This window comes from Vipera berus (assembly GCF_964194415.1).
Source record: "Vipera berus genome assembly, chromosome: 1".
Classification (NCBI taxonomy): Eukaryota; Metazoa; Chordata; class Lepidosauria; order Squamata; family Viperidae; genus Vipera; species Vipera berus.
Genome location: NC_138202.1, coordinates 53848429 through 53872918, shown reverse-complemented (window position 1 = coordinate 53872918; position 24490 = coordinate 53848429). Strand labels below are relative to the sequence as shown.

The following is a 24490-nucleotide window of genomic DNA, read 5'->3' as shown; positions in this document are numbered from 1 at the left end:
GAAACGGACTACTGCTGGAAAAAGTTTATGATCATAGTAAAGAACAATTTAAGGTTCAAGTATTGAACAAAGTACAACCTGCTTCTCAACTCATCAGCTTGTCCTCTTATTGTCTTGGAGGGAGCAACAGACTAGGTAGATGTTGCTTGCTGATTATAACCTTAAGAAGTAGAGTACCTGAGTGAGTATCAATTACAGACTGCCAAAGAACATTGTTGAAATAGTTTAATTATTAAAACAAACATTCAGATGTGTCCTAACATTTTGTGTATCAAACAGCTAGGTTTGAGAATATCCATGTAACTCTTATTACAGCACCAAGTAAGAATATGACTAAATGAATAGTGATATTCATACTGTCCTCTGACAAATAATTTCAGAATAAAATCTGTGTTTCTGAAAAAAAAATCTTAAATTTATTTCACAGTTACACGCAGTGCTGCATATATAGGCATGTATTAGGAACTTAATCCATTTACAGTTTAGCTTAATTTTATCTACTTTACTAGTTCAGCAACTGCCCTGATGCTAATAATATTTATACACCTGTGTCTTTGCTTAAAAAAGTAATTAATTTAGTCCTCTGTTAAGTGTTTTATTTCATTAACTCTTCTGTGAATTATACAGTTGTATCTTTTTCAAGTTGTATCTTCTTTGCAGATAATTACATTTGTAAACAATCTCAATACATTAGGAAAAACATAGGCACTAATACCAAGCTAGTAAAGGGGTCATCAGAGGAAACAAGCCTTAGCATCATGCCTCGTTCACTGAGACAAGACTCCGATTAGTACTTAAATAAGAGTCATTTCAGAGTAAATATACACAGAATTTACACTACTAATATTGAGTAAGAGCACTTGGCTAAAAATGTAGGTATATGTTATCACCACATTTTAACATCTATGTTGAAGAGCTTTTTGGAAAAAGATGTATGCTATATAGAAATATGTGCAGAATATTAAGATGGCTCACTTAGTACATAGTTCAGGAGATTATTTTGTTTTGATCATTTGAAGAAACCTTCTGATCCATTTAAGTGCTTTGCAACAAGTAATGTACCAGTCTACTAGCTGGAGTAACTGCTGGAATCTAACTGCCCCTTGTCTCCAAACCAATATATATTTGGGAGGGGGGAGGAATGTGGTAGTTTAAAAAAAGCTTTGATTTTCATAGTATTCTTTAAAAAGAGGCTATCCATGGCTTCCATTAAGCTATTCTATAAGAGTTGACAGTGGAGGAAGTTACAACTATTTAACAACAAGGAAACTTTGTTGTCTAACATAAATAAGAACAGTTTCAGAGGACTTTGCTCTCTCAACTTTAGAAAAATACACCTGAAATAATTCCTTGTGGGATTCCTAAAATCTTTTTGCTACTCCTCCTCATCAATTAATATATATGTAATTGAATAAAATAACATATTTATTCATGTTTAAGAACGGGCTAACCCTAGGAGCATAACTACTTGGTTTCAAACAACTTATGGGAAAGGTAAATAATACACTTCGGTTTTGCTGTTTTTTTTTAAATATCAGGCTAAGCTGCTTCTTTGATGTGAACATTCAGAATTTCATAGATAAAAAAGCTCGTGGAGCAAGTTCAGCATTGGGATGTGCTGGTACCAAACGTGCATTCGTGACTTGACAAAAAAGATGCCCAAACTCTTTCAAAGTATTTTGGCATCAGGTAGTTAGGTCTTACCACTGTAGAAGGGTTTCTGTTGAACCGCAGTTCTTAAAAGTAAAACTTTTCTTCTACTTTGGTCTGTATTTTATCATGTGCTCATCAGAATGGCTCTTGCAAGAAATGCAAATCTTCTGCTTTCCTAGTAGGAGAGTCCTAGAGACTGTAGAAGGTGAAAGGTAGCCCCCAAAGCCCAGCTTGTCTCTATGTTATTTACTTTCTTTGCCAGCTGAAAAGGAAAAATAAACAGACCTGATTCACTTGATTGTACGGGCTTTCTTTAGATCAAATACATTTTTATCAATAAAAATCTTACAAAGCAGCCACTCTATACCAATGTTTTTCAATTTAGTGATGCCTTAGATCAGAGTTCCCTCACCTTTCCAGCTCAGTGGATTGGCGGAGGGAAGGGAAAGGATGCTTTCGTGTGAGTGGCGGGCAAGCGCATCCATGTTCCATTTGTACAAGCGACTGACCTGCGCACCCGCCGCTTGTGCAAATGGAGTGCATGTGCACATGCTCACCCAATGCTTGTGCAAATGGGGATGCGCACAAGCTCTTGCCTACCACTTCCACGGTCCAGTTCCAAAAGGCTCAAGGCCCAGTAGTGGGCCGCAGCCCAGGGGTTGGGGACCCCTGTCCTAGATGTAGCAAGATTTCAACAACATTTGGACTCAGTTTTGATTGCCATTCAGAAAAGAATACACATGTTATATATAAGGATACATATTATAAAAGTAAAAAAGTTTCAGGAAAGGAAGATCAGCTAATCAGAAAAGTAAGATGGATTTACTGCGAAGAACCTGGTCATTATTTAGCTTAGGCTTGGAAACAGATTCTATTGGGGTATATTAAATTATGCAGTTTTTTAAAAAAATCAGTAGAAGCTTAACAGCATCAAATTCATGACAGTCAGTATATTCATGCAGTACGGTAGTCCTCTTCAAGTATTGACTTGAGTATGTAAGACCTTCACTTGTACTTGCATGAATATATACTGTATTCTTTATTCGTATGGCAAAAATACTACCATCACCCTATTTATTTATTTATTTATTTATTTATTTATTTATTTATTTACTTATTTATTTGATTTCATTTCATTTCATTTCATTTCATTTCATTTCTATACCGCCCTATTCCCGAAGGACTCAGGGCGGTTTACAGGGCAAAGTTAAAAACAGTTAAAACAGTACAAAAGTTAAGATAAAGTTAAAATTAAAATAGGATTAAATAACAATAGCCAAAATTTAAATTTAAAATTTAAAAATTTTAAAACCCCTCAGTCCAGGCCAGATAAATCAAACAGCCAGGTTTTTAGGTCCCGGCGAAACGAACGAAGGTTGGGGGCGGTCCGGAGTTCCACAGGCAGGTCATTCCACAGGGCAGGCGCGCCCACAGAGAACGCCCTCCCCCGGGGGATCACCCGCCGGCACTCACTGAGCGGCGGCACCCTAAGGAGCTCCTCCCTGTGGGAGCGCACAGGATGATGGGAGATTGATGCTGGCAGCAGGTGCTCCCTAAGATAACCCGCACCCATGCCATTTAGGGCTTTATAGGTCATCACCAGCACCTTGAATCTCACCCGGAGGACAACCGGGAGCCAATGCAGCTTGCGGAGGAGAGGTGTTACATGGGAGTATCGGGAAACTCCCATCACAACTCGTGCGGCCGCATTCTGCACCAGCTGAAGCCTCCGAGTGGTCCTCAAGGGCAGCCTCATGTAGAGAGCATTGCAGTAGTCTAACCGGGAGGTCACGAGCGCATGAGTGACTGTGCGTAGGGCATCTCGGTCCAGATAGGGCCGCAACTGGCGCACCAGGCGAACCTGGGCAAAAGCCCCCCTGGTCATGGCTCCTATACGTAAACTACATTCACTATCGAACCTATGGGATACATAGGCTCCCACATGAACTAATTAGAGCTCTTGTAAGAAAACATTCAAGCTGAAGTGGCCCTGATTTGCAAACAGGAAGATTTGATCAAGAAACTGAGGCCAAGTAAACCAAATGGTTTCTATCCACTAATCATATCTCAGAGATAGCATGGTTAGTTGCTGACCTAGTAGGAAGGGATAAATACTAAGATCACACGATGGGTTTATTGAAAATATTTCCACTGTGTCTCTCTTTTTCTTTATCTTTTTTTAATCCCATTTATATCCCGCCCTTACAAGCATTTGTTCAGCAACGATTCAAAGTTATAACAACACTGAAAAAAATGACTGATTAGTGGTCCTTGCACTGTTGCAGTATCCCCACAATCATGTGATCCAAATTTGGAGCCTTGACAACTGGCATTTATTTATGATGGTTGCAGCGTCCAGGGATCACCTGATCACCATTTGCAACCTTCCAGGCAGTGTCTGACAAGGAAAGTCAATGAGGGAAAGTGGATTCCCTTTATGACTGCATGATTCACTTAACTGTTTCAGTGATTTGCTTAACAACTATGGGAAAATTTTTAAAATCAGATATGACTCATTTAATAGCCTTGCTTAGTAATTCTGGTCCCAATTGTGATCATAAGTAGAGGACTACCTGTAGTGGATGAAAAGTATATACACCCTGGTTAGGCTTTTGCTCATGGCCACTCAGCAAAGTATTAAAACTTTGCTGGAGGTCTAGAATATTTTGCTTATATGCATGCAGATAAAATTATGTTGTATCTTCAAAGTGATTTGGTTGCTTTAGATAAGTCAGGTTTTGACTGCAATATTATCCAGAAATGCAAACATTACAAATCTGTGAAACAGCCTTATGAAAAATATTAATAAATTATTTGCAAATGATCCTGTAACCAAAGTAAAAAAAAGGGTAAAAGTTTCCCATGTTAGTCATGTCCAACTTTAGGGAGTGGTGTTATCTCCGATTCACAACCAGCATACCTCTAACTGGAAGATGCCCGGAATGCTGTTCTCTTCCCACCTTATTTAAAGGTAAAGGTAAAGGTTCCCCCGCACATGCGTGCTAGTCGTTTCCGACTCTAGGGGCCGGTGCTCATCTCTGTTTCAAAGCCGAAGAGTCCAGTGTTTGTCCGAGGACGTCTCCGTGGTCATGTGGCTGGCATGACTAGATGCCAAAGGCGCACGGAACGCTGTTACCTTCCCACTGTAGTGGTCCTTATTTTTCTACTTGCATTTTTACGTCCTTTCAAACTGCTAGGTTGGCAGAAGCTGGGATGAGTAACAGGCGCTCACTCTGCTACGCGGCACTTGGGATTCGACCTGCCAAACTGCCAACCATCTGGTGGACAAGCTTAGCATCCTAACCCACTGAGCCACCGCGTCCCTATTTATCTACCTATTTATCTACTTGCATTTACATGCTTTTGAACTGCTAAGCTGGCAGGAGCTGGGGCAAGTAATTGGAGCTAACTCTATTACTGTATGTGGTACTTAGATCTCCAACTACCAGCCTTTCTGTTGACAAGCCTGGAAATCTTAACCACTCAGCCACAAAAGTTATTTGCAAATGATTCTGTAACTGAAGTAGCAGTCCTCAATACCACATAGTAGGAGACAGGAGTAGAAGACGTTATAGTATCATGTCTGTATAGACTTCCTACTGGCATCTGGATTACAGATGCTCGGATTGACTGGGATTAGATGAGTCTTCTGAACATCATGGCAACTCTACATTCCCAAGTCCTCTTATTTCAAAAAAATCACTGCGGGGATTTAAAAAAAATCTAAATGGAGAGAATTAGGTTAAGGAAAACTGAATTACAGTACCTTTATTTCATTTGAAGTTCCTAACTGTAGATTAAATCTGTTCTGAATGAGAACTCAGAAAGAAGGATTACACATTTATTTTTGTGGCATTCAAATACATTTGAATTGAATCGTCTACTGAATTGATAGATAAGTTGACTGATGACTGATCTCTATTAAGATTTTAAGATGGGATGAAATGCTAGGTTGGATCCTGCTATTTTTACTTGCCTGTAAAACTGTGGTGTCTCCAAATCCAAAGCCTTCTTTTAATAAAGCTGTAATGTAACTGAGATCCATACATAAAAAGGGGCTGGCAGAGCTATAGTTATCCATGTTATCACAAACTAAATGAAAAAAAAATGAGAAGAATATTCAATAGAATTAGAATAGCTGCTGAATAATAAACATACATAACCATCAGAAAGCACAGAAACTCTTTTGCTTAATACTGGTTTACTGCTGGTCATAGCTGCTATGGTTTTGGTTCCTTGTTTTTCCTATATCTTCTAGGAATGGCTGTGGAGGAATGGCTTTCAAATGCTGGGTTGGGGCAGCTCAGGAAGAGTTCAAATGTACTAATGAATGTGGCTAGAATTATATAACCATAGACTCTTTCCAATTTCTTAGTCTTACTTGATGACATATTACTGTCTATTTAAACTATATAGAGTAGATCATTTAAAGGTAAAGGTAAAGGTTCCCCCGCACATGCGTGCTAGTCGTTTCCAACTCTAGGGGCCGGTGCTCATCTCCGTTTCAAAGCCGAAGAGCCAGCGCTTGGAGGACGTCTCCGTGGTCATGTGGCCAGCATGACTAGATGCCAAAGACGCACGGAACGCTGTTACCTTCCCACCGTAGTGGTCCCTATTTTTCTACTTGCATTTTTACGTGCTTTTGAACTGCTAGGTGGGCAGAAGCTGGGACGAGTAACAGGCGCTCACTCTGTTACGCGGCACTCGGGATTCGACCCGCCAAACTGCCGACCTTCAGATCGACAAGCTCAGCGTCCTAACCCACTGAGCCACCGCGTCCCTCGGTAGATCATTTACTGCTCACTTAACATAAAGTGGATATTATTACTGTTGATATATGCGTGTAAACACGTTATATATAATATATACAAAGATGAAATGTGACCCTATAAGATGGCAAATATTGTTGAATTTACGATGCCTATCACTTGGTTTTCTTCCATTTCAGCATACTTTTTTCAAGGATTTCTTTTATTCAGTGAGATCATTAACTGTCATATCTCTTACAAATAATTATATTGCTATTTCAAGTTTAAACATTCTAAACATAACAGTTAATTGATTAAAAATCTGTAAACACAAGATAGCCAAATAAAAACAAAAAAAGTGAATTATTTCAAATTGGTAGTAAACTTAACTAGAAGGAATCTAGACAAAGTCAAACTCATCTTACCTTGTTTGGCTTTTCTTTCAAAGTCTCTCACACGTAAAACACCACCTTTCTCATAATCTGAAATGACAAAAGGTTAAAGTTATCATGACTAAGAAAAAGTTACTGTAAAAACCATAGCTGTGACATGATGTCTGTATTTCAAATTGTACAGTACTTCCAGATCAATTAAAATATGAATAATGATCATTTTTTTAAAAAAAGGTTTTTGAATTACAACTGCAAAAGGACACATTTCTTACATTAGTTCTCTTTCACATTTTCTTCCCATAATGCAGGGGAAACTTTTCTGGGTGAAACTGAACATATCAAAAGGCCAAAAAAATATATCAAAATTTACTTTAAAATTAAATTTAAGTACGATCATTCCCCTTTAATGTATAGCTTTTTCTTTAGGTCATATTAAAATTTTGGAATGATGCAGCCTTGGTTATGTATTTTTCTTTAGCAGGGTGGGCACCACTTTGTGCCCCTAGGACTATCCATTCTCCATAAGTCTCTTACACACAGAGCAGTAACCCTTCCTATTTATTTCTGCCTAGCCCTAGAGCCTTAAGCACGGGAGTCAAACTGGCAGCCCGCAGGCCAGATGAGTCACACGCAGGCCATGCCCACCCCAGCTCCGCAAAGGCAAAAAAGTCATGCCACGTCATGTGACGCAATCGAGTTTGACACCCGTGCCCTATAGCTTCCTTTTAAAATAGGTTTCTCAGTTGAAAAAAGTCTATTTCTCCTCTTTTCTCTCAGTGCAGCTGCTATTGATGGTCCCAATGTAGCATATTTCATTGCCCCTCTCCCAATCACTATCTTCCCTTCCCCTCTTCCCTCAGCCATTGCCCTTGTAGCCAAGGAAGTCACTTGCAGCCCTGCTCTTTCAACAGCTATGAGATTAGCAAATGTAATGGCTGTTTCTAAAGGGCTGTTAGTTTTCAAAACACACCTTTTGCTATCCTTTTGGAAAGTTTAAAAGATTTATCTATTTTACACTGGTTAATTAGTTAATATTAACCTTGCTTCTAGCTGATGATTTTGTCTGCTGTTGCCTTACCTGTTTATCAGATTCATATATTAGTAGTTGTTTGTATAATTTTATAATTTATTAATACAATTTATATGGCCATCCAAGTCACAGTTAACACTGGAGTAATCCCCACTGATATTTTATCTTGATATTGAGTAAAAAAATAAGTAAATTGCTTCTGGAGGTTATAGTGTTCACCTCCAAATTTTCAAACATTTACTATTCACCTATCAGGTCAGTGTCCACAGCCCGATCATAATAATAGGAAAAGGCATAAAAGGAACTTCTCTGAATCTCATCTGGTTGATGCAATTTTCCTTGTACAACCTTCAATACTTCAGAATAACAAGGTTCAAATCCAGTTTCACCTATCAGAATAAAGACACAAGTATAAGCAGGACATGAGTCATAAATTACAGTTCTTCCCTTAAGACTACAGTCTTAGTATAGCCTCATTTCTAGTTTTATTTCTTTTATGAATATACCCACTAGTTCATTTAAAAAAAACTTTCCTAGAAAGCAGTATCCTTTTACATTACCTTCTGTGTTGCCGCCATACTGGTATTTTACTCCACCAAAATACCATTCTGCTTCCAGCTCTTTTGGCAGACAAGAACTTCTGAATGTCTGTCCAAGCGCTTCAGGAGAAAATTTGGAAGAGGAAAATTGGTTTATAAACACAAACGCACACACACTTTTAATTTGGTTTTAATTGCAAACATATGAACCTGGGTGGGAAAAGTGGAAGTGAAGACCTCACTCATTTTCCTATGGAAGATGCTTTACTCACTAGACCAGTGGCTCTTGGACAGTTGGAGGGAGGGGGATATTTTGGGCACATCCTGGGGGTCATGGAGCAATTTGTAAGTGTTTGTAAGTCAAGGATCCAGTTCAGGAGTGTTGCTGGGGGGGGGAGGGGAAGAGCAGTCTGCTTGGAATACATGCCTTTTTTCTTTCCCATTTAAGCTTCTCCCTAGCAACAGCATGACACAGTTGCCAATACAGTAGAAATCCTGACACAGTTATGGGAGTAGACACATGTTTTGGAGCTCTGCATCCACCAGCAAACTAAGTACAGCAGCCATCTGAAGGAGAGGATGGTCCAAAAGAGAAGACAAGAAGTATAGAGGCCCAGTAAGATTTAGGACATGTAAAAAGGTGCAAGAGTTTTAATGCTGGCCATTAACCCAAAAAGAAGAAATCTCTGAGAGAAAGGACAAGACAGAAGAAATTCCACTAAGCACTGAAAAACTGTGAGTTGGTGTCAAACGCTATTAGCATGAATTGGTGGATAAGGGGTCAGTTGGCTAGAACTCTGGAATTGGGGGGGGGGGTTCCATGCAGGCCATGGATTGCAAGTAGCCCATTGCAAACCTACAATGTGTCAACTTTCCTCCTCATACAAACATACTGTGTTGGAGATACGTGGTTTCAATATTCTTAGCAATTCACTTCTAATAAGAATAGAGCAAGCATTAGCCACTAGCCAAAAAAAAATGAATTTCTGGGCTGCAGATAGAATAGTTATTTTGTCTGACCATACCTTCCAAATTCAAAGCTCCTAATGTTGCCAACCGAGCAGCTTTCAGCCCAAGCCCCAAATAGCTATATGGGAGGACAAGGAACAGATAATTAATAACCAAGGCAATGTATGAACATTTTACAAATTTGGATATAAATTATATTATGCCAAATAACTTTCTTGTTGCTTTCTAAAACCTCAGTGACAAAATAACAGCATATGGCTCTTTTACAGTAATGCACAAATTATTGTGTATAATGTGAGAAAGGTAATTTATCTAGAATCAATTATTCTGATAATAAGCAAAGATTTGACTTACTACCTGAATGATACAAATGATTTAGAGGATTTTTTCAGACACAAAGCAATAATATCTTAGAATTTGTGTTTATTTTCTCACTTACCTGTGTGTGTAAAGCTTATACGTGCTGTTGAACATTTGAAATGAGGTAAGAAAGTCCACTGGTGTTTGGGTTAAAGTTTCCTAAAAATTATGAGAATGAAAAGTAATCATACAGGAATTGTTATTTCAGAGGCACTTTTTAATATATATTGACCAAGCACTACTGGATGAATGATACCTTTCAACATCAGTAAAAATTGATTTCAACAAATTCTTTACTATTGCAAAAAATTGTGTTTTTGTATAATTTATATAATTCCCTGACATCTTCTACTGCACAATGAATATAGATTGCAGATTTGTAGATTCTCCAGCTTCATATGCTACATTTTTAGTGACCAAGTTCCCAAAACATATCCTTCAGAGATATATTGACAGGAATACCTTGTGTCAAATCTAACTTTATTTATTTATTTATTCTCTCCCTGACTTCCTAACTATTTGACTTCCTATTTATTATTACATTATGAATTATTATTCTAATGTATATAACCACCTATCGTGTGCGTGTGTATGTGTGTGTGTGTATCTCTATGCCTATGTGGGTCGCTGGGCTTGCAAACAGTTAAAACCAATTTATATAATTCCCTGACATCTTCTACTGCACAATGAATATAGATTGCAGATTTGTAGATTCTCCAGCTTCATATGCTACATTTTTAGTGACCAAGTTCCCAAAACATATCCTTCAGAGATATATTGACAGGAATACCTTGTGTCAAATCTAACTTTATTTATTTATTTATTCTCTCCCTGACTTCCTAACTATTTGACTTCCTATTTATTATTACATTATGAATTATTATTCTAATGTATATAACCACCTATCGTGTGCGTGTGTATGTGTGTGTGTGTATCTCTATGCCTATGTGGGTCGCTGGGCTTGCAAACAGTTAAAACCATATAAAATAACCAAATAACACAATTTAAAAAATGTTTATCATGGTGGTTTTTAAAATTATCTTACTAATACAAAAACCTATTAAAAACCACCATAAAAATTCATCAAATTCACAGCTGAGGTAATCACATCTACAAATGTGATACCAACTGACAGTGCCAGTTGTAGCACTTTCCCAGTTCCCATCTCTGTTGAGAGAAACATGTTTTTAAGGTGTTTAGAAAGCCAGCAGGATCAGGGCCAATTTGATCTCTGGCAGGACCCAAGGCACAAAAGGCTTTCCTCCTTGAATGCATATTCATTATTTTGTGCAGTTGTTTACATACACAACATTTATGAGATCAGTGAATGTGGCTGAACAGTTTGGACACCCTAATACAGAGGTAGGCAACCTTGGCTCTTTTATGACTTGTGGACTTCAACTCCCAGAATTCCTGAGCCAGCCATGCTGGAATACACGAGTCATAAAAGAGCCAAGGTTGCCTACCCCTGCCCTAATAATTAGGACTTTGTAATATCTCTTTGAGCAAAAACAATAGTTTCCAAACATTTCCTGCAGCCAAATAAGAGTTCTTCTAATTTTGCTTTTAGATTTCTTTTCCGTTCTACCTTGGAGAAATCTTTTAATTAAGAAATATTGCATCTCTGAAATATCCTGAAAGATTTTCAATATATTTAATTGTGATAATTGAAAGCCCAATCCAAATCCTAAGTGTTAATATTGTGGAATATTAGTTTTTAAGATATGTTGCTACCTAGTCAATTTCATTCTTCTGTTCACTTGCACAATGTTTCATGTGGCACTGGTGCCACATAACCCCACAAAGTAATAGAGGCATCTCTGTGTTTAGCACTGCCAATGTATTCTTTTCTTCAAACACTTCACCTTTTTTTCTCAAAATGGATCTCCAAATGTGGTTGTGGTCAGATAATGGCAGTTTTGTTTCTCTAGTTCAAACTTTTTTACCCTGGAGGAACCCTTGAAATACTTGAACTCCTACCTAAAGATTATATCTGCAGCTTGCATTGTGCAACATGAAAAGTTAAAACATTTTCTTTAATCACAGTAATTTGTGAAACCTCTGGTGACCTTGTAAGGTGGAGCCCTAGAGTTCTCCAGAACTACTGTTGAGAAGGCTGTTCTAGATGAGGACAGAGAATCTGGCAATACTGCTGTGTAGATCATATTCATATAAGCTAGGCTGTTTTTGTAGACAGCCACTGCAGTATTAGTTAATGTTTACTCTCCTGTAAGGTCTGCAAATTTTTTGCAGATCCAGCAGAGATTTTTTTCTTGCCTTCAAGCTCTATGTAGCTTTCATTTCTTAACAGTGTTTCTCACAGTTGAAACTGCTAGCTGGCAATATTCAGAGGTGCTTTTTTTACAGCCTTTCTTTGCACTGGAAGAGTGAATTATCTTCATTTCAGACAGCTGCTTAAAGGGCCCCATCATTGTTGAAAACAGAAGCTTACACTCACAACCAGACAGGTAAGAAAGGTAAAAGCATTTGTTCACTGCCAAATCTGGCTAATTGCCAATTACCTTTTGGGGCCTCTAACTTTACACTTAAAAAAAAACACCTTACTGCTCCACTCAACTATATTTATTTTTATTTTATTTTAATTCCATTTATATCCCGCCCTTCTCCGAAGACTCAGGGCGGCTTACAAGCTTAGCAGTAGCCTTCATTCTATGTATATGCCTGCTTATTAGGGCTTTCGCCCCCCCCCCCAAGCGGCATTATTACAAAGTCAGCTTATTGCCCCCAACAATCTGGGTCCTCATTTTACCTACCTCGGAAGGATGGAAGGCTGAGTCAACCTTGAGCCTGGTGGGACTTGAACCTGCACTAATTGCAGGCAGCTGGTGTTACTTAAGGAGGCATTAGCCCGCTGCTCCACCTACTTCTACAAAAAAATTACTGTTTTCTTGTTTAGAATTTGTACACAAATTCATATAGAGAGTAAATAAGCAATTAAAGATGCAGAAACACTGTGTATAACTTTATGCTATGTAGAGGTGGGGCCTGCTTCTATTCATTTGATTCATAGAAACAGGCAGTCTGAACAGTGGTAGCTACCGGGCACAAAACAACCATGTTATTTCAGGGTAGTCCTCAAGTTACAAACATAATGAAGCCTGCTCATTACATCCATAAGTTGCAGGAATCATAAAACAGGTTTGGTCACACACACAACTGAATTTTGTGTTTTTTGCAATGGTTAAGTAAACACGGTGGTCATAAAACAAATGCCATGGTTGTTAAGTGAACCAATGGTTTGCTCTGCCGTTTTGCCAAAAACTAGCAGTAACTACCAGTTTTCGGCAAACGCTGAAATAAAATGCACTTATGTCACTGCAAGACACAAACAACTATAAATGTAGCCAAGCACCCAAAGTATAGTCATGTGAATGCAGCCCCCGTCATATCTGAGTGGTAAATTCCCCTTTTCAGGTAGATTGTAAGTTTGAATGATCACTAAAAGACCAGTTGTAAATTGAGAACAACCTGTATTTTGGTATTGTGTTGATCCAGCCATTGTTTACATACCATGTTTCATAACTGACTGTGTTCATGAGCCAAACCAATATTCAATAAACCAACAACACTTTAGTGTCCTGAGTGAAGCCATGTGGTTTCCTTTCTATGAATTTTGAATATGATAGAAAAGAGTATTTGGGTTATCTGAAGTACAGTATTAGAAAGGCATTTGTTCTGTTAAGGAAGATATCAAGGCTGTAAGTGACAATGGACATAAAGATTATCCAAAATACAGAACCTGCAGCCTATTTTATCTCCTCACCTCCAGCTGTGGCAGGAACGTTATCTGAGTTGAAGCTCCTCCCAGATCCAGAGTTCCAACTGTCCGCTGGTCTTGGCCATACAACTGCCCTGCAGAAAACATTGCAAAAATTCAAACAGTACCCATATACAGGGAAAAAAACCCACAAAAAAACCACACACTGTTCTGGGAGGGTTTTAGCAAGACAGAACAGACATAATGGCTTCCTATTCAATTTTTGTGGATTCTATCTGTTAAAACAGAAACATGCCACAGTAAATACCTGTCAAAAAATTCACAGTGATCCAGGCTAAAATACCTGCAAGAGAAAGAAAAAGCTACTGAAAATCCATCTATCTATAGACTACAAAGGATTATTGCAGGCTCTGCATTTCTGCTGATCAGTAATTATCAGTAGTTTTCCAAACAGACTTATCATTTCATTCACTGTTTGGCTTCTCAACCTTTTCACATCAGTTGGGGGTTGGGGCCAGGAGATGTTCTCTTAACTTTCATTACTGTTTCCCCATCTAAAATTTACCCAGTCTTCTTTTTTTTGTTCCAGTTCCTGTACTTTCCCATCAGGTTTCCTAGCATTCTGTAAACCCTGCAAATTTATTGCATAATTTTACTGAAACCAACTCCAAATGACATTTTTAACTAATTGCCAAGTTAGGTCACTTTACTCAGCTAAATAAATGTCTGGATTAAGGACATTCAGCTGAACTAAGCTTAGATGAATATGTGATACTAAATTAAAAAGTAAACCCACTTCATACTGTAGTTCTCCATATAATTGGGTAAAGCCAAATTGTTTAACTAGGTTCAAGTGACTGAGGTTTCTTTGGGAGAAAGTTTTGATCTGACTGCCTGGAAAGAAATGGTGGTGTGCTCCTTCCCAAAAACACAACAACAACCCCCCAAAAAAACCCTCAGTCTGTTCCTATTAGACAACTTCTGCCCAGTTTCCAATCTTTCTTTTTGAGAAAGTTGGTAGAAAAGAAGGTGCATGAGTATGGGATGGAAACTGCATTGGTTGCTCAAATGGATAACCTGCAGCCTTTCTATTAGATCTTTAATGGCTTTTGATATAATTGATAATGAGGTTGGAGGTAGATGGCACTGCTTTACACTTGGTTTCACTTCTTCCTAAGTGAGAAGTTCTAATTAGTGATGCTGGAGAATGAGCAGTAGGGGTACCATAGGGCTCAGCCTCTGTTTAGAGCAGGAGGGTTAATTATGTCCCTATCACTTCTAGGCTGGAGGTGTGTATGTGTGTGTGTATGTATGTATGTGTTTGTTTATTATGCCTTACATCTTACTGAAACACGACTCTGGGCTGCTTACAATATGATGAAAAGTAAAAAAGGCAATACAAAACAATTATGATTAGGAGAATTAAATAGACTTGCATAGTGTATGGACTTTACATGCTATTGTCCTTGAAAACTACTCTGAAACTGGAATTGTTTTGAATGTAGCAGCTTGCCTATTGGCATTTGAGAGCTGTTGTAATCATACAATACTGGTTAGTAGGATCTCAAATAAAGTTCAGGGTGCTGGTTTTAAGTGTCTGCTTATCCTATTTGTTTGATTTAGGGCGTATTGGGTTCCCACATTTCAAGAGTTATGTATAGCACAGAAGGAGATCTTATTGGTCATGGACTACTCCTTTGTACTGGTTCTCCTCAAGTCCATTTCTCTTATCAAATGTTACACTGATGACCTTCAAGATCACAGTGAAAACTATTTTTTTTAAAAAAAGTCTTCATACGTTGCCTGTATGTGAAGGGTGCTAATAGTTGATTTTTTAAAAATCATAATTTTAGTTTTTGATAGAAGTGTTTTATTTAGCATTGAGCTGTTATTTGTTTTATTTGGTATTTTATTTGCATGCTATTATAGTTAACCAACTAAAGTCATTGTAGAATAAGGGGGTATATAAATAGCAAAATAAAATAAATGCTTATTCATTATGACATTGCTATCTAAATTTATCCTTTGCTATGATGTGTTATAATTGTAAACTCCATATGGACATTAGAACTAGTTGAATCTATTTTTCATCTAGTAATATGTTACTAATGCAGCCAAGGAACTTTATCATTTTCCTGTATACAGAATCCTGTTTCCCTAGGATATTGTAATCTTGGTTGCCTTAAAAGCAACATCATCATATTTTATCCTGTTCTGTGAAACCCTTCTTTCCCTCTTACTTCCCTAGTGATTTCTCTATGCCTCAGTTTCCTTATTTGTACAGTAGGACGCACCTTCATAAGATCCATCCATTATGCTAACACTATTATCAGGAACTAAAAATGGTGAATCCTCAAAGACCATTCTGACCTGTGGGGGGAAAAAAAGAAGTGATTTTCCTAGAATTGGAATCATTCACAAACAGAAGTATGCAAATTATGCAACTTTCTTCTACAAAAAGCAGGGGAATGTAAAATCAGCCTCAGGTTAAATGGTTTCATTCAACTTCTAAAACTACCATTAAAACTGGATTGCTTTCTGCATTTCTTAATATAGACCTATAGAAGAAATAGCTGTAAAATCATAAAGAGTTGAATGAAGCCATTAGGCTACCGAGTTCAATTTCTTGCTCAGTGCAGGAATCTCAAGTAACTCATTCCTGACCTTTGGTTGTCCATGCAACTACAACACATCCAGCAAAAGGGAGCTCACCCCTTTCCTGATTAACTGATTCCACTGTTGAACTGCTCTTACTATTATTTTTCTCACATTCATCCAATTATCTGCCTTCCTAGAATTTAAGAGTAATATTCTATGTCCTGTAATCTAGGACAAAGAAAAAAAACAGGTCATAGAATTATTTTATGTGACATCCCTTCAAACACTTGAAAAATATCAAATCTCCCCTTGGTCAATTTTTTCCAAGATTGCACATACCCAGTGTCTTTTATCTCTCTTCAGAGAACCGAGGACTTAAAATATCCCATATCCAGTTAAGTTTTCATGTCCTATCATCCTCATTCAATCTCTCTGTGTGTGTTTTGGACATGGAAACAGTGCTCAAGGGACAAGTGATCAATCTAGGATATAGTGCTTTTCATAGCCAACGATTTTACAAGTGCTTCCATTGAGTCTGATACGGTATTTTAAAAAGCAGCTGGGGCATATTCATGGCATAACACAAATGAAAAGGATTGAAAAAGGCCCCCACATTTATATAGCACCATTGATTTTGTAGTATAACCCAACATTACTTGTGAGAGTAGAGCTTGAGCTTTCTGCTCCGCTAACAACCGTAGACCAGCAGTGGCTTTCAATACTACGGGGGTCTTGCTCCAGTGACCTGGTGGAACAGCATTTTTAGCCATCTCTAATAATTTTCTGATAGTTTCAGCTCCCTAAAGATTAGCAGAAACAAAAACAAAAAACTGATAGGATTGAGCAGAACTTTAGTTTACATTTTTAAAATATTTCTCTTCTTCAATTTGTTCCTCCAAGCCTATTTTATTCTTGAGGGCTTTAGCTTAACATTTAAAATTTTTCCTCTTGATCTAAGCTTAAAGTATATGCAATTACCTTTATTGACATCTATCCCTATGCTGCTAGGCAAACTACTGGTCCCGTCAATGTTCTCTTGCCCCAATCTCAGTCAATTTTCTCATTGTTTATGGGCCTATATTGGGACTGATAGAAGTTAGCATTGGTTAATGACAAAACATGTCCTTGAACATACAATGTTCCTGCTGTAATCACTTTTATCTCCAGCTAGGTTTAAGGAGGAGGTAATAGGAAAAACCTTGGAGAATTACCATTTTCCAGTGAGAATAAGCAACAATAGAAAAATGAGATCAGTAGTTTATCTTTATGATTCATTCTAATGCCAAAAGAAAATAATTTATTTTCCATCAGAAAGTCTTACCTTTTTAGGCTGATTGGCATATGCTGAGAGACCTGGTTTCACTGATTCAAAAACTTCCCCTCTTAACTCTGCAGGGTGTTCTATAAAAATTATATAAAATAAGCTGTTAGATAGGCTTATTTTTATCTAAGGCTATAGGTATTTTGCTCTACTAAGTACAAATAAATTAATAACTGAAATGTGTCAGTGAAAGTTGTGATTTTCAATCAAACTATGTCCCAAAGATTCGACCAAGAGGTACTTTTAAGAGAAATAGTGAAAATGTAGAAAACAGAAACTTTATTTTGTAATACATATATAATTCTTGGTAATGTGGGTCTTCTGGATAGATCGTTCTGTGTAACAAATATAAGAAGAAGACATAATATTTTATGGAAGATTGCAATATGAAGATATTCTTGAGGAAAAATCTAATGCATATCACTAATGTGTACTGCCTCGACAGCAAAATTGTGATGTGTTATTATTATTATTATTTAGATTTGTAATGGCGGCCCCACTCAAAAGATGATGGACAACTTACATCATCACATCATAAAACAAAAACATAACCACAAAGCATAACCAACCAGTCCAAATACTACACAAAAACTGAAAACAAAATATGACAAAATGGACTAGGCTGTGCTTAGTTAATTCTCATTTCGTTTGCTAAAAGAGATGAAAATCCAGATGCTTTATAAGTCTGGATCAAAATCATCTCTCCTTTCTTTTGGAAGATAGTTTTTCAGAAGACTGCATTCGGTTTATTAAAGTGACACAGTTGTACAAATCCAATATTGCTTAATGCTTATATTGGGCAAATGTTTGAACTGGATTAATAACAAAGGATTAATGGCAAGGATTAAGACACAATAGTATATAATTAAATATATTAAAACATACCAAACTGGAAATGCCAAGCAACCAAAGAGCAGAAAATGTTGTTAAACATTATCTATAAGATAATCCTTTCTTGTTTTTCTATGTGTAGAATTAAATTGTACTCATATCCTGTTTCCATCTTTTAAACTTAATCTACTTTAGAATCTTTCTCAGGAAAATACATCAATTAAACTGATCCAACTCTTTACAAAGAGACTGCACAAACCAATCAAAATTAATTGAAATCAGAAAATAAACAGAACTGAAGGAAAATGCAAAAAGAGACTATGAAAAAAAGATACACCCACAGATTTTAAATGGATGAAAGGGCAAAATCTTTTGAACTAAGGTGCCCCAAATGGGCTAACTTGGAGAATGTGTTCAAAATCCGGGACCCAAGACTCCATGGAATTGAAATTTGGCAAATTTTATAAAGCATTTTATGACATAGATATCATAAAACAGTTTATGACATGATACAAAATGTCATAAAATATATACAACTGTGATATACAATTCAACATGGGGTATTTTCAAGGCAGCCACATCTTTGAATGTATCCAATTTTTCCAGTGAACATACTACATCAGAAGCTTTGTCACTCTGATGGCATTGAGGAATCTGGTAAGGAAATATTTCTGAAAGGATGACCCAGTGGGTCACAGGTTATCTAGTTCTTGTAAATTCCTAAAACATTTATAATCTATCTGATTTATAGTTTAAGAGTTGCTTATAGACTTGTTGAAGTCAAGTCAACAACTTGTGGAGAGTAAACAAGGTGATTAATATCAAAATTAGTCAATTAATTGCTTATAATACATTGACAAGTACCTAGTTGTTGTAGCATATTTTTTATGATTCATTTATTCAATTTACATAACTCCCTACCTCATATTTGTGACTGGATGGCTAACATAATTAAGTATATGTCACAAAAACAATAAACATACCAAATACAAAAACAACACAAGAATATCATTAAGACCAATTAAAAACCACAAAACATAATCAGTGGGAAAGTACAAGTGATATGTCAACCAATAAAACCATCTAGCAGACTCTACACCAAAGTACATATGTCCAGGAGAACTTCCAACAGTCTTACCTGGGCTTCTCTGTATAAAGGTGTAAATATGAATTCGTGTCCCTGTGCTTCCTGCATCAAACATGATGCCATAAAATGTTTCCAGGCTGGCATTGGCTGGACACATTTTAAGGGGGAAAAGTTCTTGGAACCATAATTCCGGTTTGGGATGAGAAACAATACAATAAATGGAGGAAAACACAAATATGGCAATGACTGTGAACCAGGAAGTACCCATCATCTTGGGGGCCTTAGAGAACTGCAGTTTGAATCAAGACTTCCAGATGGCAGAGGTTCCTGAAGATAACATTATATACATTAGAAAAATAATAAGTTAAATAAATCAGTCAACAGAAAAACTTCCCACCTCCCAAAAAGGTGATTTGATCACTAAAACAAGGGCAAACCATTACACTTCAAGTCTGCTCCTTTGAATCTATGGAACAGTTACAACTGTGTTCTAAAATTCTATGTGGAATAAATATGAAAGTTCTGCTTCTTTATAAAGTATCTCTATTTGCTAATATTGCAGATTCCACATTAACGTAGGAATTATAATCCTGGCTATCACTTTGAGAAGGCTAGGGAAGCTCAGAATACAAGTGTCATTCAGAAAAACCAACAATGGGAATTGCACATGCTGTTGATGACACTAAATAGGCAGAACAAAACAATGCATCTAGTTGTGGTGCTCTCCCATTTCATATCCAATGTATGGTTCAAGATCATTTCTGTTTTGTGCTTTTACTTTTAAATCAAACTCGCCCATTAATTGTTTTTGATGTGCAGAAGTACACTTGCATTCTATAAAATTCCAGAAAATACTGATACAGAAATAGATAAAAAAATCCGCTTAAAGGAAAATTATAATGCTATTCTGCACAGGAAATTCACAAAAGCGAAATTATGCTAAAATTTCAAACTGAAATGGACATTAATTAAGGAAAACATAAGATAGTTTCAGATTTAATGACTTAAGTTTCTGTAGCAGGAGAAAATTTTGACCAGTATTGCTTCTAGTAAATTCCTAAGTGCCTAAATAATTTGAAGCGACCAAACTGGAAATCAAGGATTGTAAAGTTTGATGGGCTAGAGATTGTGGGCAGATGCCTGGTTTTATTGTCTTTGGCTATTGTTATGAACCACCCATAATTGTGTTCTACAAGATGGACAACTGTGTAAGTCTTTTAAATATGTAATGTAACATAACAAACAGCTCTATAGATTTCTTTACATTAAAAGTATTTGAAATTTAGAAACATTTCTTCCTCCATTCAGGTTCCCTTTCCCCTGCTTGTGCCATTTTGTTTTACTTTGCTTTTCACAGGTATTTCTCTTCCATACTAGATCCTTGCTGGTAATTAACTCTACTCTGGTTTTTTAATAAATGTCAACATTTATCTTATGCAATCATTTTTCACAATTACAAAAGATCTGATGATTAGAACAGTTCACTGGCATGTGATCAGTACTTAGCATCTAAATCCCTAATTACTGGATTCTTTATTTGCTTCAGCATCCATCCTACAACTTGTTTCAATTTTCTATCTCCTGTTATTCAAAAAACTCAAGTTTGTTCTACTTTTCTTCCATTTTTTTTGTCCTATCATGTGTTTAACTTTTATTGCTTCTCTTTCGACTTTATTCCTAATCCCAAACTATGACATAACTCCTTAAGAAAAGCAGTTACTTTTTAATCCAATAGTTCTATTAACAAAGTTTCTCCTAATAATTAATTGAAAAGTTTTTTGCTACATTTTTTTGCTGGTTTAATTTATACCTTGTATAAAGATCATGTTCATGAAAAATAGGGGCAAGAAACTTACAGCAATACATGCCCAACTTATAGCAATGTAATAGCTATTGTCCATATATTTCTTTGGAAATTGGGCAGGCATAAGAACACGGAGTCTGTATTTGCCAAAATGAATTTTGAACTTAAACCTAAAGCTTACTTTTCTAATTCATAATATTCTAACACATATAAAACCTAAAGTATGAGGGCAATTCGGAAATAAACCTCCTTTTGGTTATCAATGACAGACACCACACCGGAAGTGGTGCCATAGAAAATCCCGCCGAATGTGAAGATGCCAAAGGAGTACTGCTAGTGAAGTTCATGGAGCATGATTCGATCATCAGTTCAGAAGTCTATTGTGAAATGTTATGAAAACTCAGATAAGCCATTCATAACAAGTGTCGCTGTCAAGCAATAACATTCCCGGCAGTCGGGACATTCTGACTTCCGGTGTTTTGGTTCACAATAATGCTCGCCTGCACACCACTAGGCACACCCAAGAACCTCTGAAGCAGTTCCGATGGGATGTTTTTGATCACCCTCCCTATTAGCCCAGATTTGGTGCCGAGCGAGTACTACTAAGGAAATTCAAACCTTGTAAGACATTATGACCAAGTTCCTCAATTTCAATCGCGATTATGTCAAAAAGTAATGTAATGTAGTTTTCTAATATGTATAATAAAAAGTTTTGTATCTGCGAGTGTCTGTCATTGATAACCAAAAGGAGGTTTATTTCCGAATTTCCCTCATATTTTTCCTATGTTGCTCCAAGTACCTTGCTGTCAAAGTATATCGGATTTAAAAGTATAATTAGAAAAATCTGATGCTGAAATTTTAATTTACTTACAAAAATGCTTCTACATAGATTAAGGAAATTTGATTGAATTGGAAACTTTTAAAATTTAGAAATAGTGAATCTATGCAATATAATCTACCTTCTTTTTACAAATTCCATCTAAAAACATTTTTATTTTAAAACCTTTACCATAATCTCTTAATTTCCCTACTCTTTTATAAGTGTTGGTAATTAAAATAAAGGCATTTTCCTCTCCTTTTTGGAGCAAGTAAAAAGAACAAAAAAGAAAACTTTATACTTTATTGCAAAAACTTAATCCCAAAGCATTTCAAGGACTTTTCTTCAGGGAACTTTAAAAAATAACATTCTAATATTATATTGTTTAATAATAGCTAATATGTATGTCTTATTTGCAATTATTTAGTTGTATACACCATAAAGATTTTTTTATTATTAATTGCATTACCCTTAAGATATTCCTCCTTAAAAATGCATTGGAACTGAGATTCTGCAATATATGTGCATTAATTTTCTTTTTTTCCTTTTTTAGTTTTACAAAGTATAAAAAATACTTGCTTGCTATGCATTGCTTTACTCCAAGAGGTCAACTTAGCTTGTACTGGAGATCCCTTTTCATTTATTCTCACAAAAATAACCCACAAATAGCATGCATGGGGGTGGGGAAGGACAGAAAGAGAGAGAGAGAGAGAGAGAAAGAGAAAGAGAGAGGGAGGGAGGGAGGGAGGGAGGAGAGAGAGAATTCCAAAATCACAGTGTCCACGGCCAAAGTATATCCTTGAACCTAGGGCTCCTGGGCCGCGGTCTAATACCCTAGTGGCTTAGCCACTAAAACACACTTGCTCTCCATTTTTATTTTTATATATCACATTATTGTAATAAATATATCCTATCCTATCATAGATATTAGCCTTCAAATAAATGTTCTAATTTGGGCAGTTTTTTCTATTCCAAACTCCCCAAAATATTCAGGACCTGAAATACAAACTATATGTGTACTTACCTATTCTATGGGTACAATGGAAAAATATTTAGCTGTTAATCATGTAGGCAGAAAAGTTGCATATCAGTAAGTCCATTTTCTGTGAATGTAGGTTTATCATTTATCTAAGGCAAACAAACAAAAATGTCCAGTTGGAGTTTTTTTCCTAGCAGAAGTTCAAAGGGCATATTTCAAGTAGGAAGTTCCAATGAAAACTATTGACCTTGGAAATTATTTACCAACTTGAATATTCATTGCAACAAAAAAGTTAAAAGTCATTAAGAAAAAAAACATTTTGTCATACTCAGCAGTCCAGTTTTACTTGATGAAATAGATACTAAATGGATGTGATCCAGATATGTGGTATTATATCTTATCTTTCCTAGTCAGGCTTATGTTTATCAAATAGTGTAAGAACACCTATGAACCTTGTAAGAAGCTTGTAAGAACATCTATGATCCCAAGATTGGTATAATTATTTGGAAATGCTATGTTAAGTGTCTTTACAATACTTTATCAGAAATCTCAGTGATAAACTGAAATTTGTGAAAAATTTCAAGAACAACATACTGAGCATATCTAGAAGTGGAATTTGTATGTAAATTTTTGCTGTAATCAATGACATTTATATTTTTAGAAATAAAAATATTGGTAAAAAGAGGAACCATTTTTTTCCTTTTCATGTAGAAATTTTCAGACGTGTGTAGATGACAGGTTAAATTAGCATTGGAAAATACATGCCAAATAACTGTAATTGAGCCCTACAGAGTTCTATGAGATCATATCGTGGAAATAAAAAGCAGGACCGATAAAGTGAGAGAAGTTTTTTTTTAAAAGAAAAAAAACACCAAATGTTTGCAGTTGAGACTTAATAATGGAATTTTGTTGGATTGTGCGCTATTATACCTTGCCACTTCTGAATTGCATAGAAGCAAGAACGATGCCCAAATGACAATCCGGAGAATAAAAGCCTTTAAACCCGTTTAGGGATTACTTAAAATTAGCATGGATTGAATGTGTGTGAAAGTTCTCTAAAGTTCTCTAAAGAGTTGGCAAAGATACAAAAAGTACAAAGCTATGGAGAAAAAGAGTGAAATATTTAGAACAGCGTTTCCCAACCTTAGGAACTTGAAGATGCGTGGACTTCAACTCCCAGAATTCCCCAGCCAGCTATGCTGGCTGGGGAATTCTGGGAGTTGAAGTCCACGCATCTTCAAGTTCCTAAGGTTGGGAAACGCTGATTTAGAACGCGTTACACATGCAACGAGAAATACCGCCCGAACCACGACAGGAACAAGAGCAGTTTGAGTGCGCAGAAAGACAGGAGCAAGGGACGCATATGATGGTTCGACTCCCGTGTCGGCGGCCCCGGATTAGAGAAGGACCGCCGCCCTCGCCCCCAATTCACCCCCGAGCCCAGTTTTCACTCACTCCGTTTTCCGAACCTTCAGTTTTCCACATCTCACCGGTGCCGCGTGTCACGTCAATACACTGCGCGTTACGTCACGGGCGCACTTTTTCCCCCTCACTTTTCCGCGACGCGCCGTTCCCATAGTGACGGAGTCGCTTTAGGCTGGAAGAAAAGCCCTAGCAAAGCCG

At 36.8% G+C, this 24490-nt stretch overlaps 1 protein-coding gene across 3 annotated transcripts; it reads right to left on the bottom strand.

Annotated features, from left to right (window-relative positions):
* Positions 1 to 12: 12 nt before the first annotated feature.
* ENTPD5 (ectonucleoside triphosphate diphosphohydrolase 5 (inactive)) lies at positions 13 to 24365 on the bottom strand. 3 transcript variants are annotated; one of them, XR_014027115.1, is made up of 16 exons: positions 24323 to 24365; positions 22913 to 23016; positions 19319 to 19594; positions 17350 to 17429; positions 16685 to 16828; positions 15725 to 15800; positions 13738 to 13773; positions 13476 to 13564; positions 9771 to 9850; positions 9388 to 9449; positions 8384 to 8482; positions 8072 to 8212; positions 6827 to 6883; positions 5630 to 5745; positions 1705 to 1915; positions 13 to 160 (listed from the first exon to the last, which is right to left on the bottom strand). XR_014027115.1 is itself a non-coding variant. In XM_081332744.1 (15 exons), exons 3-15 carry the CDS (start codon positions 19536 to 19538, stop codon positions 1829 to 1831), a joined length of 1287 nt encoding a protein of 428 aa, XP_081188870.1. In that variant the 5' UTR covers positions 19539 to 19594; positions 22913 to 23016; positions 24323 to 24365; the 3' UTR covers positions 209 to 1828. The 3 variants fall into 3 exon arrangements, 2 of the variants coding, with proteins under 2 accessions (XP_081188870.1, XP_081188871.1); XM_081332744.1 differs by lacking the exon at positions 13 to 160 and having other exon boundaries at positions 209 to 1915; XM_081332745.1 differs by lacking the exons at positions 13 to 160; positions 24323 to 24365 and having other exon boundaries at positions 209 to 1915; positions 22913 to 23504.
* Positions 24366 to 24490: the final 125 nt, after the last annotated feature.

What these genes read in the sequence shown, in the direction of transcription:
- ENTPD5 (XM_081332744.1), bottom strand. Translation starts at nt 19,538, where the DNA reads ATGATGGGTACTTCCTGGTTCACAGTCATTGCCATATTTGTGTTTTCC. An exon ending in CTCAAGCTCTACTCTCACAA is followed by an intron (nt 15,801 to 16,684) that starts GTAATGTTGGGT and finishes TTCCCCCCACAG; the next exon opens with GTCAGAATGGTCTTTGAGGA. An exon ending in TGAAAGAAAAGCCAAACAAG is followed by an intron (nt 5,746 to 6,826) that starts GTAAGATGAGTT and finishes TTTTTCATTTAG; the next exon opens with TTTGTGATAACATGGATAAC.